Source organism: Phoxinus phoxinus (assembly GCF_949152265.1).
Source record: "Phoxinus phoxinus genome assembly, chromosome: 24".
NCBI lineage: Eukaryota > Metazoa > Chordata > Actinopteri > Cypriniformes > Leuciscidae > Phoxinus > Phoxinus phoxinus.
In genome coordinates, this window is record NC_136899.1 from 24,501,685 (window position 1) to 24,521,747 (window position 20,063).

Consider the following 20,063-nt stretch of genomic DNA (forward strand, 5'->3'; position numbering starts at 1 on the left):
AATCCAAGACAAGACCGAGTCCAAAAAGGTTCGAGTCCGAGTCAAGACTGAGTCCAAAGAGGTTAGAATCCAAGACAAGACCGAGTCCAAAAAGGTTCGAGTCCGAGTCAAGACCGAGTCCAAAAAGTTTCGAGTCCGAGTCAAGACTGAGTCCAAGAAAAGACAGAGTCGAGACCAAAATCCATATTTGGCAAGACCAGTGACCGAGACCGAGACAAGTCCGAGTCCGAATACCAGAATATCACATCGAGTACTACTACAGCCCAGATTCAAATCAACATTACAATAGAATAAAGGGCTTTGTATGTTTCTATATAAAGTAAGGCCATCTTGGCTCAACAAATACTTCAGTTTACATCACTTCTCATTACATCACACACTCGGTTAATAATAAACCACTCATATCGTCCCTTTGAGGCAACAGCTGATAGATATTTTCAGCATTTTCAGCCATCTGGCTTTAAGGTCATCAACAAGACAAAGCATTTGTCGAGAGGAAAACAGAGATCTGTAGATCTGTGGTGAGGTCTGGTTGGGGCCATTGGACAATTAAGCAGTTGGTCTTTGTCATCAGTGTAGGAATGGCTGAATCATCGAGCATCACGCGTATCGAATCCTCAGAGAGACGCTCATCCTCTCTGCCAAGTAGCCAGACTTAAATGTGAGCCATGATGCACGTGACGGAGCAACAAAACGCTGGTGTTTTTAAGCGAATGCGTCATATTGTCGGATATGGTTAAGCTGACCTTAAACAAAAGCATAACATAGCATCCGACTGAATGTAGTGGGTGTGAGCGTGATTAACACATGGGCAGCTGAGAGAATGATATTCATGGAGATGAACAGAAACTCTCACTTAAGATCTTACGACAGCAGATTAGCAAAATCTGGTTCTGTAGGCGACAATTAGCGTAGCATCACCCATGGGCAGTTAAAAACACACAATTAATTCACCTCACCGACACAAAATATGAGTAATAATAGGCATCTGAAAGAACATAAAACAACTTGTTTCATGGTTCTGCGAAGTGGAACCAATTATAATGGCTTAATATTTAATGACACCTTCAGCTGTAAATACACGGGCCATGCTTTATTAGCTAAAGATGCTTCCTGCCCCTGAAATTAAATTCACACGTACAGTTTAAAAATGATGAGTGTGGCCAAAATCGTGTTAACAGAACTGTGCGCATAGAATAAGAGAACAAACGAGAAGATAAAAAGGCAAGATGATGAGAGAAAGAGAAATAAGACAAGAAGAGATGAGAACACAACAGTAAAAAAAGAGACGAGACGAGATGTAAAGAGATGAGAAGAAACTAAAGGAAAAGAGGATAGAGAAGGAGTGACGAGAAGAGATAAGGAGAGAGAGGTGAGAAATGAGATGAGGTGAGACGAGCAGAGAAGAGCAGAGAAGAGAGGAGAAATGAGAAAAGCAGAGAAATACAAGCAGAAGAGAAGAGACAATGAGAGACGAAAATGAGTCTTGGCTAGACAAAACAAGACAAGGACAGACGAGACAAGAAAATATAGAAGAAGAAAAAGGAGAGAAAGGGAGAAGGACAAACAAGATGAGACAAAAAGGAGAAATAGGTCGAGACGAAGAGACAAAGTGAGAAGAGAAACTAAAAACCATGAGCAATTGGAGACCAAATATAAGAGAAGAAATAAGACATCAGAAGGAATGAGAGAGAAACAAGAAAGTAAGAGACAAGATGTGAAGAGATGAGATGAGACAAGAACAAAAAGCAAGATATGATAAGACAAGATAAAGAGAAAAGGATTGATAAAAAGCAGGAAGAGATATGGAGAGATAGAACTGAGAAATGAGACCAAGCCGAGAAGATAGGAGAAATGAGAGAAAAAGAAGAGATGGTAAAAGGGAAGAGACAATAAGAGACAAAAAGAGTCTTGACCAGACAAAACAAGACAAGATGAGGACAGAAGATAAAATACATGATAGAACAAACGAGGAAAGAAAACGAAGAGATAAGAAGTGAAAAAAGACGTGAATAGAAAAGAAGAGACTAGAAGAGATACAAGGAGAGACGATTAGATCCGGCAAGAAGAGATGACATGAGGAGAGAAGAAAGGGAAAATAAAACAAGCAGAGACAAAAGGAAGATGTGACGTAAAGAAAAGATTAAACAAAATGAGAAGAGAGGAGAAATAAATCGAGACGAGGAGAGAAAAGGAGTGATGTAAAAATCAAAAAACAAAAAAGAAGAGAAAAAACTAGAAGAGAAGAAAATAGACAAGATGAAAAAGACAAGAAAAGAACAGAAGAAACAAGAACAAGAGACAAAAAGCAGGATATAGTTCCCAGTATGTATATGGTTAGAAGATGGCTGTGTGTCATGTGACCTTGTTATTTGTACACGCTGTGACTATACAAATCACAACATATAAATAGGAAAATGTTGGCGTTATTTTGTCACTTATTGGGAGCAGTATGCTAGCTGGAGCCATTTACCTCCAGTCTTTGTGCTAAGCTAGGCTAGCGGTGTGTGCGTCAGACAGAGTTACGGCACGCGCAGAGATTAGTAAAGTCACAAAAAGTCGGCGTGTTCCTTTAAATGTTCTTCATGGACCCATCAACGCCAATAAAGAAGCTTTATTTTATAGTGAATCTCACTGAACACATTTAGTCACGTTAAATGCAGCCTGTCAAACGAGCAGACATCAGCTATGAATAAATAAATACAAACAGAAGAGGGTTTGAAACCGGCGTCACGGACGGACACCTCACAGACACACACTGAAGAGTCTCGGCAGAAGATCTGTGAGATTCCACACGCAAATCTGTGTGTGATGTGATGCCTGATCACTTATTTATCTTCAGCTTTTAAAGCTTTATTTCTTGTGAGCTTTCTGAATAAGACCGAGCACAAACATGTCGTCACTGGAGCTGAGGACCACGGGGAGGGTTATATTTAACGGGAAGATGCTTTACGTAAGAGATGCCCTACTTTCTGCAGTATAGCGTGGAAAAAATGTGCTTTCTCTCCTCAAAAAGAGTCTCTCCTTCTCTCTGCGTGCGTGTCGTGAATCTTCGGTCTTGGCAGATCTGATATTTATCTTACCTGCCGTCAAAATCAACATCTCTTTCATCCTCCCTTCTCAATCACTCGCTCTCACTGACGGAGTTCGTTTCCGGCTTTCAATCATCTCGCAGTCGCTCTGAGTTGTCCTGCATTTCATTCACTCTTTCCCCTCCTCTCTCTCTCTCTCTCTCTCTCTGAGAATTTCAGATCACATGCACGCACGGCTCAAACCACAACCCAAAAAAATCCCATTGAAGGTGTATTACTCTGCATTTCTCAAAAACGCCAAATATGAGTTACCATCTGCATGTAAAAAAAAAAGGCCTTGAATAATTGAACAGACTATATATTACACAGTTAGAAAAACAACACGCACATTTGGGTTTCTCGCTAAACCAGCCAGTGTTACACTGAAAACAATGGTCGTAGTTAATGACACATGAGCAGAACGGATCTAATCTGCGTAAACTGTTCGTAACCGTTCGTCAGGTAAAAAATGGTTTAATTAACATTTTATAGTTTCTTTCACTCATGTTTCAAGAAGGATGACCATTGTTAAAGGGATACTCCACTTTTTTTGGAACAGTTTTACCGTTTTCAGCCGAACTCCGGTTCTGACGGTACCACTTTTAGCATAGCTTAGCATAGATCATTGATTCTGATGAGTCCAGTAGCATTTCTTTCAAAATGACCAACGAGTTTCAATATTTTTCCTATTTAAAACTTGACTCTTCTGTAGTTAAACCGTGTAAGATCGACGGAAAATGAAAAGTTGCGATTTTCCAAGCCTATATGGCTAGGAACTACTCTCATTCCGGCGTAAGAATCAAGGAACTGTGCGGCCGTACCATGGGTGCAGCAGTGTAATGATATGACGAAGCACCTGAAAATAGTCCCCAGCTCGGTAACTTCCAACATGACCGGGACTAAGTTTGTGTAGTTTTTAGGCGGCAAATCAGGTTTCCAAATAAATACGGTTCGGGATCAGCACCAAAGTAAATGTCATCTAAATCGTCTCTCACAAATGTCTCCATGCTACAAGGCACGCTCCCTGTGCAAGCAGGTTATCACGTTGGTTTGTTGACGGCAAGTGCTCGTCATATCATTACGCTGCTGCACCCATCGCAACTTTTCATTTTCCGTCGATCTTACACGGTTTAACTACAGAAGAGTCAAGTTTTAAATAGGAAAAATATTGAAACTCGTTGGTCATTTTGAAAGAAATGCTACTGGACTAAACAGAATCAATGATCTATGCTAAGCTATGCTAAAAGTGGTACCGTCAGAACCGGAGGTCGGCTGAATGGATTAGAAAATGGTAAAACTGTTTAACTCTGGTGGGGTTGTAAAATTAGCCCATTTCCAAAAAAAGTGGAGTATCCCTTTAAGAACTATTAAAGGGATAGTTCACTTAAAATGTAAATTTTGTCATTATTTTCTCACCCTCAAGTTGTTTCAAACCTGTATGAATTTATAGAAGAAAAAAAAGATATACTATGGAAGTCAATGGGGTCCATTACCTGTCGGTCTGGTTACGACATTCTTCAAAATATCTTCTTTTGTGTTCAGCAGAAGACAGAAACTCATACAGGTTTGAAACAACTTGAGGGTGAGTAAATTATGACAGAATTTTAATTTTTAAGTGAACTATCCCTTTAAGTAATATTTGTTATTTTAATGATGCTTAATGCACTTCATGGATTTAATGGATTAATAATAATTAACTCATAAAATAATAAAATAAAATAAAAAACTCATTAATAATAAAGTTCTGGCTAATAATAAGCCAATAATTGTTTTTATATAATTAGGCCAATAACTGATAAATGGTCAATATTAAAATTCTACTGTATTAATTTAGGCATTGCAACATTATAAAGCACATTTAACAGTGTTATTAAATCATTAGTGTATTTAAAGATTAACTTTAGGGGTGTAAATTATTAATCGAGATTAATCGAATCCAAAATAAAAGTTTGTGTTTACATAATAAATGTGCGTGTAATGTGTGTGTATTTATTTTGTATATATAAATACACACACGTTCATGTATATATTTAAGAAAAATGTATTATATAAATATTAAATATAAATATTTGTATATAATATAAATTATATATAAATCTATATACAGTACATGCAAATATTTCTTAAATATATACAAGCATGTGTGTGTATTTATATATACAAAATAATTACACACACATTTATTATGTAAACACAAACTTTTATTTTGGATTCGATTCATCTCGATTAATCGTTTACATCCCTACTTTAAACTTTTATTGGGTGAACTATGGCTTTATGTGAGCATTGCAATATGCACAATTATATACAATATCAATCTACTCTACAGCATATACAAAAATGAACCAAAAATACTGTCCAATAACTCGCATATCAATTCACTTTAAACTTTCTCTTGGTAAATTAGGCCCCTTGTGGCTTTCAATTCTTTGCGCATTTATTTAAACAGTACACAAATCCACTCTGCCTAAAATGTTTCATCAATGAGGTATTATTGAATTGCATTAATATTAATATCTGCATGCAGGCAGACCAAGAGGATTACAAAAGTAAGATCTCTAAGACTGTTAACATGTGAACGCTGGCAGACTTTAACACTGGAGACTCACAGCTCTGTGGAAACTGAGTGCGTGGGAGAATATTATTCAGCTTGTTATTCTGTGAACGCTTTAAACCTTTTATAGCTATTTGCAATATTAGTGCACCATGATGATAGCATATCTGAACAATAACTTGGAATGATATTATGGCTTGATTTTCCCATATTAGATGAAGTGTTGAGGTGAGAAGCAGGGGATGTTTCGAATGACACTAGCAAACTGCAGTATTGCACTGTATGCATTGGATATCTGGCTTACCTAGGCCTACATTTGGCAGAATATGCAGAAGCACAACAGAGTGTGTGATTCTGTGTCCCAGAAGGCAATGCACTTGACTTGACCTTTCTTTTCCACTGTGACATCAAGTAATATCAACCACGACGTCACGTTTCTCATCTCTTCTTTACTGTTTTTGTTTACATCATATATGTGTGTGTCCTGTGTATAATAATTATGTATATAAATATACAAACATGCATGTATAATTTTCAGAAATAAATCTATTTATATATTAAGTATTTATAATTATATATAAGATCAATTATATTTAAATATAAAAATGTATATAAACATGTAAATATTTTTCAAATATATATATGCATGTGTGTGTATTTATAAATACATAATTATTTTACACAGTACACACACATATATGATGTAAACAAAAACTTTTATTCTGCAAACGATTAATTGCATTTAATCGTTATGCATCCCTATTTACAAGACAATAATGTAGGCTACGAAAAAACAGAAAAGTTATTATTTATACTAAGTTATTAGTTATAAATGTATTCACCTTCCCTTTTGATCAATTTAATGCATCCTTGCTGAATAAAAGTATTTATTTCTTAATAAAAAAATATATATTTTGAAAACTGTTGAACGGTTATCAATTGTTTTCTATTGTATATATATATATATATATATATATATATATATATATATATATATATATATATATATATATATATATATTACAATAGAAAACAATTGATTAAATTGATCAAATATATGCAGGGCTGCATATATTTCAAGATTATACATATATATATATATATATTTATTATTTTGAATAAAATTAATCTCAATACATTCTTAGAAGATATGAAGCATGCATTGCATAATATATATATATATATATATATATATATATATAGGCTATATATATATATATATATATATATATATATATTATGCAATGCATGCTTCATATCTTCTAAGAATGTATTGAGATTAATTTTAGTCAAAATAATAAAGAATCTGACAGGTTCCGCCTGTACGAGCCACAGACACTATTTCTTAAATGACACGAGCCTGTGCTGCTGATAAACACATGTAAATTCGTGTCATTACCTGTAGTTATACGAGGGGAATTTCTTGCTCTCTTTCAGAAGCATCCTGTAGAGTGAAAGTACATGCTCCCTGCTGGACGCCGCCATGATGGAAACAGAGCTGTCAGTTCGACGCAAGGACCCAAGAACAGCTACAGGAGGCGCGCCTGAACACATACACGCTCTTTAGCGTTAAAATATACGATCCAAGATGATTTTCAATTTTAATTGATATACGTTTTTTTATAACTAAAATATCATAAGGTAATATAGTGTTATAAATTAAAATATACGATGAGATGTGATGTTTATATTGATCAGGCACATCAGCAGTCGTCTCAATAACAGCACGCGCTTCCAGATAGAGGTGAGTGTGGGGTTGTTCTGTAGTTTATGCGTTGAATTGCACACATTTATTCTGTTTTTGTGAATTATAACGTGAGAATTACTGTCAGTGTGAGCATTTGGCTGCTGGTATTTGAAGTGTGGCTTGTCAGTATTGAGTTGTCCGATTGAATATAAATGACAGGCTAGCTAGAGTTTGTTCATGAGTCTTAGCAGATTAATCACAATGAAGCTCCTCACACAAACACATAAAACAATATATCTGTTGTTTATATTGGTATTTACCCTGCCATAAAATATATCTGACTCTTTAAATTAAGTCATTATGTGATTTCATGTTAGATTTACTGTTCACTATTGTTTTCCCACTGCTGCTTTTTATATATTACAAACAGCACTTTTGTGTGTGAACAGTGAACTTTTGTGATATAATAACGGAAATAACTGAGCTTTTGTGTGTATAATTTCAATTATTTATATGTTTTTGGTCTTAACCTAGGGTGAGCATATTTTAGTTTTCAGAAAAGAGGACGGGGGCGTGGTCGATAGTGGGGGCGTGGTCTATGGTGGGGGCGTGGTTTGGGCGGCGTGAGGAAACGCCAGCACCGGACATTTTTAAAATAGCCATTTAAACACACAGTTTATATGCTTAACTCCACGAACATGGAAAGCATTGATAAATATCATTAAATAGCATTTAACTGTCGCCTTTGTGTTGTGTTCTTTTCTCAGTCTTGATGAAATGCTGTTGTAGAGGATTTTGTCTTTTTGTCTTTTAGCTTGTTGTAGGGAAAATGTCTCCATTTTGCTCTTTCAATTACATAACTTTTATGTCTACATTCCATCTCTGTTATCGCAAAAAGGGCTCTAGGGGAAAATGTAGTTCTCAGGGGAACGCCCTGGTGGCTAGTTCCTATAACTGTGTTGTTCCTATACCTGATTTAAAAGCCCCCATAGGCAATTATATAATATTTGATGTTTTGGTTAAGTTGAAACCCAATTTGTATGGTCTAGTACAGGGGTTCCCAACTTATGCTGTCTGCCAAACTCGTATAACCTAAAATATTTGCTTAAAGCTGTCATTAAAGAAGTTGTGATAGTCTTTTCTTCCGTATTGTGATGTTATGTATATCCAAGTGCAACGGCTTCTCGAACAAGAACACATGTGGCGCGGGGCTTGATTTTGTCTGTGGGGATTTTATTGGATGGTTGTGGTTTGCTATTGGCTGATCTCATGTGAGTGACAGGTTGCCCCGCCCACATCATCAGATCAGAGAACAGATGTTGCTGCTAAAAGGAGGGGATGCTATTTTGATTCAAGATTACCAGGCCAGGTGTATGAATACAAAATAATGTGTGCACACAGATAAATCATAAATACTGCAATATTCCATAAAAAAAAAAGTCCATTTTGATTTCGTGTTGACTTTTTGTCTAGATTTCGTCTTGAAGCCAGCGATCTCTCTCATGACGGCCCGACGCGATTTAACATGCGAAATCCGGCGAAAACTAGCCGACAAACGCTCGACGACGGCAGACCTTTGGCTTTGTGTCACAGCCTTTATTTTGACAGTGGCTTCCATTTTAAGTCAAGTCGGCTTCATTTATATAGCGCTTTTAACAATATAGATTGTTTCAAAGCGGCTTTACAGAGATAATAGGATCTTTTCTTTGGCTTTACAGCAGATCTAGAATAAAGTTATTTTCCAGCTAAAGTTAGTTTTTGATTGATTCACTTCCATTGCAAAGATCATTAGTTATTAACTTAGCCGCTAACACGACACCATTTCAACTGAAAACAGAAAACTTTCTTGATTTGCACCACAACAGTGTTTGGTGGCGCTTTTTTTGGTGGCTCAATGTTTTACCACTTTCCACTTCTGTTTCCAGCTAAAACCTACATTAATTTGTGCTAATAAGCAGACGGTTGCAAATCCACAAAATTGTACTTTAATCTGTTTAACATGTGATGTAAAATGAAGCCATGATCCTTCCTGGAGCCTTGAGTTTGCAGGCATCTTTCTTCAGAAACCCATCAGATGGATTTGGCTGCAGAGCTATAAGTTTTAGCGCTTCCAATAATGTCCACTTTCTCGGGGAAATGCTGGCTCAGGGAATCATAGCCGCACTGTCTTGTGAAGAGTCGATGTTTGAAGATCCTTGTTCTAAAATTAAAGTGTGAAGTAAGTCACATCTCAAATGAATGTCACTGCGATGTGTTAAATCTCTGAGTCACTGCTGGAGATGTTATGAGAGGTTGTTTTATGACTGCCATCAGTAAATTAAATGCTTTTTTTCTGATTCAGCAGTTGAACATGGATAGTGTGTGTATATATATATATATATATGTGTGTGTATATGTGTCAACATTTGAAGTGGGTCAAAAAAGTTCCTCAAAGTTGTCCTTAGACGAGAACGGGTATTGTTAAAAATTAATGCGTAAGGTTTTGGTTTTGATCCACTTCTACATTATATATATATATCACACACACACACACACACACACACACACACACACACACACACACACACACACACACACACACACACACACACACACACACACACACACACACACACACACACACACACACACACACACACACATATTATTTATATATATATATATATATATATATATATATATATATATATATATATATATATATATACACACATATTATACATACACACACACACATTATACATATATATATATATATACATACACGTATTATACATATATCTATATATATATATATATAGTGTGTGTATGTGTGTGTGTGTGTGTGATGGAAATTAATCGCAACTAATCATTTGCAGAATAAAAGTTTTTATTTACATCATATATGTGTGTGTACTGTGTATAATAATGATGTATAAATAAATACACAAACATGCATGTATAATTTTAAGAAAAAAATCTATTTATATATTAAGTGTTTATGATTATATATAATATAAATTATATTTAAATATAAACATGTAAATATTTTTTAAATATATACATGCATGTGTGTGTATTTATAAATACATAATTATTTTACACAGTACACACACACATATATGATGTAAACAAAAAATTTTATTCTGCAAACGATTAATTGAGACACTGATGACTGTTGGTGCATGTGGTAGTTGTGTGTGTGGCCAGTGTGTCTGTAGAGGGCTGTAAACGAGTTGTTTAAAAAAAAAATATTGTGCACCCCTATTTGAAAGTGACTTTTGTGTGAGATGGGCTTAAAGCTTCTGCTGCACTATTTCACACGAGATCCTTGGAAATGTGGAGAACGGGAGACGACAGCAAATACAATAGTTGAATTCCCATTTGCTCCGTTAGCAAAATAAAACACAAATACATGATTGCGTTTCCATGACTTTCTAAAAGAGTGAATATTGAGAGAGATTGATTACAGCCGTCAGAAGAGAACATGGTGTGAAATCTGCCATCACACCCTCAGCCGTTGTATTAGAAACACCTTCGCAATGTTAATTAGCTTGTTTTTTAATTTACTGCTGCAGAGATAATATAACACAAAGTATAGCGTTATGAATATATATTATATTTCTTTATACAAAAATATATGTTGATAACTGTGGAAACAACTCATCTTTGAATAGGGTCCATGGATAACAACTCTTTAGCTGATGTGAACACCTTTATGCTTCTAAAGGGCCGTACACACCGGGACGAATATTGGCGTGCATTATTCGTCAGCGTTTTTCAACGTGTTTTTTGTGTTCACACCCAAGAGATTTTCGCTGACGATGAGCCGAGTGAACATGCAAATTCATTCCCTGACATTAGATGGCGCTTAATGTAAAACAGAAATACCCCGCGTAGTCGCTGGCACGTTTGTCATATAGTTCTTTATGTTCCGACACCAACGAGACCAACAGCTCTACATTCATCTTGTCTTGTATCTTCCTCGTCTTATTTCTTCCCGGCAGTGACGCCATACTTGGCGTATATCTTCTTCGCGTACGCTTGGCAAGACCGTTTTGTGTTTGAGCGCCCCCAAGTTGTGTTTTACTGTAACTTCAGAAGCTCCAGACACGTGAGCAAAAGCGCCAATCTCATTGGTCAGATAGTTTTTGACGCAGTCAAACCAACGTCAAACCAAAAAAACGAACCCGAGGCGTTTTTAAAAAAATTACACTTTTGGCGTTTTACGCGTCGGTGTGCACACTCACATTGGCGCCCTTTGTTTAGTCACGAGGCGTTAAACGTCGGCGAATATCGCGCGCAAAATTCGTCCCGGTGTGAACAGGCCTTAAGGCTATGTTTACACGGAAACGATCTGAAGAGAAAATGCAAAAGTGGCGTTGCGTTATCACTTTTTATTCTGCGTTTAGACAAGCGTTATGTGGGGGGGGATGTAGTGTGCACTCCAGGCGGCTAGGTGGCGATGTGAAGCACTGAAAGAGAAAGAGACGCTGACACAGTTTTTCATGTTTAATGCGGTAAAGCTGCTGCTTTAACCCTCGGTGCTCTTCGCGCGTCGCTCAAAAATGACAGAATTTTTTTATTTTTTATTTGTCAATGAAATTAATGCTATATTTTAGTTTGATAATGTTTTGTTATTTTCCTGTACTGGCGCATGCCTGTGACGTAAATGCGTACACGACGCCTTCACTGTCTAGCAGACTTTTGCGTTTTTACCGGTTTTATAGCCTGGCAAGCCAGACTTACATCAAGATGTTTAGTCTGGCAACTCTTAGACGCGGCTTAATCCGAGGGGCGGGATAAACGGTTGTCTCTCAAAATCCCTCTGCACGCAATAGCATAGCGCTACAACCAACCAGAGCAACGAAGAAGGTGACGTAGTCAGAGCGGCAATGATCCGGTCCAGCAAAACTACGAACACTTCTTCCTTTTTTAAGAATGACTTAAGTGCCGTTCTTTGCTCATTTCTTAAAGAAAAACTTAACTCCAAGTCCTCCAGAGTCGCGGCCAAAGCGGATTCGTAAGACCGCTGTTCTCCATCCGCAGCAAAAATACATGTTGCTGCCGCTAGGGTGCGTCTAGATTTCTAGGCTACCGGTTTTACCCTTTAGACGGGAACGCGATGGTGGAGCGTTTTTAAGATTTCCACTCTGGAGGGTGGTTTCACTTTTTTGCGTTTTTAAGCCCCAAAAACGCCGTCGCCGTGTAAACGAAAGGCACATCCCATAAAATATTTTTACGTTTTCACCCGTGAGCGTTCTCGTGTAAACAGGGCCTAAATGTCCTTCCAGCGAAACTGTTAATCTCATTTGTGTTTCTGATGGGTGTTGAGCGGATGTGTTTTCTTGAGTGAAATATGGATTTATGGTGATTTTCAGTTCAGTTTGCAGTCCTTGTGTTTTCAGTGCCAAGGTTTTAGCTTGATTTGTGTGTTTTTTTTTTATCCAAGGCTCTTTCTCTGCAGATAACAAATCAACCCATCACCATCAGCTTTATGAAAAACACAAGCTGCCTTCAGTCTCCATGAGGAACATGTTTCTTTGGCTTTTTCCGTCTCTGAAGCATGAAGAACGGGTCCGTCTTTGACCCGCAGAGATCGATGTTGTGCTCATAACACATGAGTGTGCAGAGCGATGTTGAGCTCAGCGGGGTTGGGTGTTGAAGATGAGGTTGGATTTAAAGGGTGTCTGCTCCTCAGCGCTGCTGGAGAAGGTCACAGACGTGTGCTGTGTGCAGATGGCCATAGCTTTGAGTGGAAAGGTCACCAGCGAGTGGCAGGTCAAGACAACAGACTGTGAAATCGTGTCATCTGATTGAGTTGATGTCTCCACTTGCAGCACAATTAACAGAGGGAAGGATTATGCTGGCCCGGGATTATTTAATGCTTTTGTTTGTTTATGTATTTACAGTGATATGCATAAGTGAACTCACCCACATGCTAAAGTTGACTAAAAAGAGGAATTAAAATATTACTTTGGGATTAAAATATCCGCACATCATCACACACTCTTCACCAAACCTAGAGATCGGCATGGGGTGCTTTCCATAAGATCATCTCTCAATGCAAATCAAACCAGCTATTAGGCGAACTGAAATAAAACCATGCCGATCTCTAGGTTTGGTGACGGGTGTGTGATGATGTGTGGATATTTTTCTTCTTTTTAGTCAACTTTAGCATGGGTGTTTTCACTTATGCATAGCACTGTATTTATCTAGTTTTAAATGAAATACAAAGTTATTTTTTGTGTCATGTAATAAGATGATAAATGAGCAAGAGGAAATGGTGTCCAAAAACTATAGGGTTAAAAAATGTAGCCAAGATTGATGATAGTTAGTTTTCAGAAAAAGCATATTTTATAACAGAGCATAGGAGAAACTGAAGAATAACAGTGCACTAATAAATACATCAAGATATTATAAATTAACATTTTTTACAGTTTTGAGCATTTAAAAATAACAAAAAATAAAGCTCGTGTTTATGCTGTTTGAAAGCAAGTACAGAACCAATCTATACATTACAAACAATTCCAGTTTTTTTATTTTTATTTTTTATGCGGTTCTTTTTAACTTTCTATTCAAAGAATCCTAACAAATATCATGGATTCCATAAAAATCTGAAGCAGCACAACTGTTTTTAATCATTAATAATCATAAATGTTTCTTGAGCATCAAATCATCATTAGAATGGTTTCTGAAGGATCATGTGACACTGAAGACGGGAGTAATAATGCTGAAAATTAAAAATATCACTATTCACCATAAAACAGTTTTAAATATTTTAAATTGTAATGCATTTCACAATATTACAACTTTTACTGTGATTTTAGTCAAATGCAGCAATATATTTAAAAAAATCGTACCGACATCAAACTTCTAAACAGTTGTGCATATTTAAAGATAATATAATGTTTATTTATATTTATCTAAAAAAAAAATCAATAATGTATGAATAAGCCAAAAGTCTTCACAATATTGAGAAACATGTCCGGCTTTGACTGACACTGTGTGCATATGTCTAAATGATCCCCAACGATGCAGATGTGTACATTACACACCAGATCTGATCTGGGTACAGTTATGCTTCACACGACTCAGAGCTCGTCCATCAGTGCTGTAAAATGTTCAGGTTGGCTTATTTGGCAGACGAAGGCCAATTTTCCAGTTAAATCAATCTTTTTATGTCCCCATATGGACTTTCATCCAACTTGACAACGTCTACTATACCGCCATTAGCAGTTTTTCACGTGACTTCTCCAAGATGCCTTTCGAGTTACTTTCACACATCTCAGTTTAAATGGCAATCTCATGTCTAGTTGGATCTAAAGAGAAGCCAGATGTATTGTTGTGATTGTTGTGTGTGTGTGTGTGTGTGTGTGTGTGTGTGTGTGTTGGTTTGTCACCTGGATAATATTCTTATTCTTCAATTTTCATCTTTTAAAACCACATGCGTTTATGCACAGGTCCGTCCGTGCATATATAGTTTGCTTGAAAGTAGATCAGGGATCGGCGCTGTTTTGGCAAGACTGTCTTGTTGGATGATTCTTGTTTTCATGTTGATGACATGCAGTTTTCATTGTAGATGTGGAGATTGAGACAGCTTGTTAGCGCACTTTGTTTCTCCCTTTTGTCTACCGATTGTCATTCTTCCCTCGCAGCAAATCATCGAAAATACAGAGACACAGTCTTTTTCTCTCTTCACTTGAAAATCTCTCTTTCTTAATGAGAAACAAAACTTCTCTGACAGTTGAGGCCGCCTTCAGGTTTGTTTTGTGTTTATTTTTTATTAGTTTTTCATTAGTGCTTGATCCTGTAACAATATTCCAACCAACCAATCAGGTTTGAGGGACAAGTTTTCAAGTTTAGGCTTACAACCAGAGCTGGTTGCTTCTATCACTGTTATTCACATATCATTTTCCTCTGATTTTAGGGATAAGTTATGGTTAGGGTTCGGTTTAGGAGTGGGATCGGGTTAGAACTATGTTTTCGGACAGGAAATATATGTTGATCTTGGAAAATGTCTTGCTTGGCAAAATCACAGTGACCTTATAAACAGCAGTAAAATTTAGGGGAGTGGCCCACACATTTTTCAGAAATCTGAAAACTAGCCAATCAAAAACGTTCTCTTCTTGTCAGTCATTATGTGCAAACGTTGGAGGGCAGGGTTTGGGGTCAATAAGTCAATAAAATTGCATCAAAATGCATACCGTACCTTATAAAGGGGTGTATGTAGAATTCAGAAACTCTTGTTATTAGCGACACATGTTGGTGTCAAGTAAACTACTGCTCATGTCTGCACTTATGAAACATACAAGAGACTGAATGTGATACAATGCCCCGATATGTACTAATGGCGAAGATCCTGATGAGATATGATCTTCCAGCACTTTTTCATTGTGCGCTGCTATTCTGTGGTGCACGGTAAATCAAGACCTGTCAATCTGAGCGATCAAACCAATCCAAGCGCGCTCCAGCTGTAAAACAGTGTCTGATTGGTCTCTACACATCTTTCCTAGACACCGTCATAGATATACAAAATAAAGGCTAGATGTCTTACGGCGGAGTCTCTAATGTCATCACCCGGCGGCCATCTTGTCACAGGCAAGCTTTCTGGCGGGCTCTGTGGTTTCTGAAGTAAGGTGAGTGATCTGCACGAACACAAATCCTCTTATCTCGCTGAAATCTTGACGGATTTACAAACGTTATTAACGTGGCTATAATTCTGGATGCTTGAACATGTTGAAATATATAATATTATTATAATTCATAAGTATACAGTGTCATAACTACATCTCTGATGTTTATAACAAACCAACCCGATTGAAAATCAGTAGAAAATTTAGCAAGTTATGGTTATTTAAAAAGTACATGCGCCATTAAAACACAATGTTACGAGTGAGCGAGCTGACTGTGACAAGATGGCCGCCAGGTGCGGACGTCGACCTCCATTGGCCAGCAGCGCGGACGAGACATCTAGCCTTTATTATGTATATGGACACCATACCCGAGATCCATTTTCCATTGGTTGAACTTTTAAATGAGGTTGGAAAACACTGCGTCAGGATCGCGATGGGATCGGATCCCGGAAGTCCTACAGCTTTAGCCAAACAGCCAAACATGTCACTCTGAGGATTTGCTCTACAAGACGCATCAGGTCATGTTGTGTGTGTGTGGTCTCATTCAAATCAAGAAGACCTGCTCAAAAAAAAAAAAAAAATATGTGTGATGTATGGTTTACTAATGTTTCACGAAGTTACAAAGCAGGCGTGGCGCAAAAGCCTCATCTGTAGCCTATTTGCATGCGCGACGGTGGTTTAGCGCCGTCAAACTGCGATCGGTTCGTGAGATCAGCCAAATTTAGTGATAGAATGTTATTATTGGCCGATGGCGATCGATCTGAGCATCCCTACTTTTAACAAACATCCAGATGCCGTCCACACAGCTGAGAGCGGCGTTTAGATGTGAATATGTGAATATGTGCTGCGCGCTTTCCTCTCAATTACAAAATAAACACAACAAAAATGACAGCAGTGAGAAAACCGCAGTTAGGAAAACATCTGATCACAGCGATCTGATCAAAAGCTCTGCAATTCACTGGTATCATGATACTTTTATTAATTTGAGACTAGACTATATGTGACCCTGGATCACAAACCCAGTCTGGAGTCGCACGGGTATATCTGTGGCAATAGCCAACAATACATTGTATGGGTCAATATTATCGATTTTTCTTTTATACCAAAAATTATTAGGATATTAAGTAAAGATCATGTTCCATGAAGATATTATGTAAATATCCTACTGTAAATATATAAAACATGTATTTTTGTGAGTGAATGCAGCACAATCGTGAACATAAATGCACAACTCAATGTTTCAATTTTTTTGCTCCCTCAGATTCCAGATTTTCAAATAGCTCGGCCAAATATGGTGATATCATAACAAACCATACATCAATGGAAAGGATTTGTTCACCTTTCAAGTGATGTATACAGTACATCTCAATTTCAAGAAATTGACCCATGTGACTGGTTTTGTGGTCCAGGGTCACATATGATCTGAGATTTAGTTTCTTTATTAAATTGACACTTTTTCAACCTAGATGTTGAAACATAAACATAATAGAAACAAAGAGAAACAAACTATGGGATATACAATCTAATCTAATGTTTGATAAAAAAAAAATATAAAAAAATCTGGGCTAAATGTTGCATTAGTTTTAGCCATTTTTGCCCCCCAAAAAATACTGTGGTGTTTGATTGAACTTAGTGTATATATTTAATTGTAAAAATATTTTGGAATGGTTTTCTTTTCCTTTTTAAACTTCCAAAAGCCAATTTAATTTGGCATTCCTTATATACATGAATATATGTAAAGTCAGTTTAGATTGACCCTCAATATTTGTGTCTTACATTTCTGCTTTTATATGTGCAGTATAATATCAGACCATTGCATTTAGTCGCAGGTGTTGCAGTTGTTGGTAATTGAGTAAATGTCAAAGGAGATTTTCTCAATGTTTAGATTTTTTTTCACCCTCAGATTCCAGATTTTTAGTAGTCATATCTCGGCCAAATATTGTCCTATCCTAACAAACCATACATCAATGGAAAGCTTATTTATTCATCTTTCATCTATTCAACAATCACGTGTTGTATACATCTCAATTTCAAAATTGCGACCCATGTGACTGGTTTTGTGGTCCTGGGTCACATATAGATCTGACTATGTGAAACTATAGTTTGAGTTAATCCCATTTATTTGCAATCATAAGCATTTGTTTTATGTGTCGTACATTGGAAGAGAGGTTAAGCGTGCGTAAACACATACTTTTGATTTTTCATGTAAAAAACGTCCCAAGTCTTTCACATCATACATTCTTTCATTGTCTACAGTCTTTCATAGACTAGGAAGTCAGGGAACGTCTTATTTTTTAAGTTTTGCTACAAGCTGTTCACACATTGGCAATAAAAAAAAAAAGTTTTTACTTACACATATGAAGAGAATTTGTGTTTATCCTCAATGTCTTAAATTTCCCCCTGAGTTGTCTGTTCACACTTGCAGAAAATCAGGAAAAATAAATCTACATTTCTCAAAATATCCTGTTCTTTTTGGCAATGCTAAACTCTTAGGTTCATGCATAATATAGTAATAAAGATGTCTAGAGCAGAAGAAAAAAGTACCGGGAAACAATAATGCCGTCCTCAGGGACAGATGGAGAGCAGAACCATTAATACAGGACAGGATATAATTTTCCCATTAAATGTATAGATATCCTATAGGCTTCTGGAAACCATTTCAGTCTTATGATATAATGCAAAGTCTTTTGGCATGGCAGAAAAAAATTATCGAGTAAGTAAGGTTTCATTCCTACATTAGTTATCATGAACCAACTTTAACCTATACATCCACTGCATTTATTAATCTTTGTGATTTCTACATTTACTAATACATATTTTAAATGAATCAAAAGTTATATCTGTTAGCACAAGTTCATGCACTTTGATTTAACTAGCATTAACAAAGATTAATAAATGCTGAAAAAAACAGTTAATGTTAGCTAATGCATTAACTAATGCTAACAAATGAGACCTTATTGTGCAGTGTTTTACACATGCACTGTTCTCTTTACACTGAACGCCTGATTTGTCACACCATTCGTCAGCTTCAGGGTTCAGTCTACAGTCGTACTCATTGCACTGGCGATATTTTCTGTCCGGTTCGGACCGGTTAATTTTCTCCGCTCCCTGAGGACGACTTCTGTCTTTGCTCTGTCAGCATTAATGCTTTCTTTCTTTTCTATATTCTCTCTGCACTTGACATCTTTATAGTCTCTGAGCGAAGGAAAAGGTGCAATGACAAAAAAAGTTAGAAAGAAAAGCTATTGGGAGACATGCAGTATTATGTTGCTATACATATTAGATATTTTTTTTTCTTTTTTATATTCTATGTAGCCTATACATTGACTTTAATGAGTTCCTATAGTTGTCATTTCAGAGCAAACAATTACATATTTTATCTGATACAATAAATAAAAAAATCTAGCTTGCCTAATGTTGTCTACACTTTCACTAAATGAATAAGACAGAATTATATTTAATCATTTAGGTAATACATATTGTAAATCATCATTGATATCCAATTACATCGTCATAATGCAGACTCTTCCATTAATATTTTTGTGTGATGACTCAAACAATTGGTGGTAATGAATCATATTTCTCAGCATCAGCGTTTTTGCAACTCAGAGTTTGAAATCAGAGGCACTACTAAAATAGCTTAATTAAAAAAAAAGCTGTGGCACTCGCTCGAAAGTCTGCTTCCTAAACAAAATGGTTTCATCATCCTCGATTGCTTTCATCAGTACACTCTTAAAAATAAATGTCCCAAAAGGGTTTTTTCACAGTAATGCCAGAAGAACCACTTTTTGGTAAAGAACCTTTCAGGGATCAGTTCATGAACTAACCGATTTCTTTAGTGTGAAGAACATTTTAACAATCTAAAGAACCTTTTGTGCAATGGAAAGATTCCATGGATGTTAAAGCTTCTTCATGGAACCATCAATGCCAATAACTATTATGTTTGAATACTAAATTGACCCTTCGCAGGGAGCTTGATTGACAGGTGATCTGACCAATCATACTTCGCCATCCGCCATTTTGTCCAACAGCAGTCAGGAGAGTTAGTAGATTAACGTTGGAGGATTTGAGCTTGAGAAGCGGAGTGTACTGACGTCTTTCCGCGGTTAAAACAACATTCCTTCTGATGTTCATTC

The 20,063-nt window shown here is 36.7% G+C and overlaps 2 protein-coding genes across 5 annotated transcripts in view; one reads left to right on the forward strand and one right to left on the reverse strand.

Annotated features, from left to right (window-relative positions):
* Nucleotides 1-7,116, reverse strand: part of lyrm4b (LYR motif containing 4) — a 68,657-nt gene extending 61,541 nt beyond the window's left edge. For both annotated transcript variants that reach the window (XM_079602444.1, XM_079602445.1), the window contains exon 1: nt 7,025-7,116. In XM_079602444.1, coding sequence (XP_079458570.1) covers nt 7,025-7,110 — 86 coding nt within the window. In that variant the 5' untranslated portion in view covers nt 7,111-7,116. The remainder of the gene's footprint in view (nt 1-7,024) is intronic.
* A 185-nt stretch (nt 7,117-7,301) lies between these two features.
* fars2 (phenylalanyl-tRNA synthetase 2, mitochondrial) overlaps nt 7,302-20,063 on the forward strand; it is a gene marked incomplete at its 5' end in the record, with an annotated part of 156,027 nt that continues 143,265 nt past the window's right edge. For 2 of the 3 annotated variants that reach the window (XR_013796387.1, XM_079602429.1), the window contains one exon: nt 7,302-7,369. Coding sequence is in view for 1 of the 3 variants with exons in the window: in XM_079602429.1 (XP_079458555.1) it covers nt 7,307-7,369 (63 nt within the window). Of the gene's footprint in view, nt 7,370-15,806; nt 15,931-20,063 lie in introns of those variants that run through there. The other variant, XM_079602431.1, reaches the window with a different exon arrangement.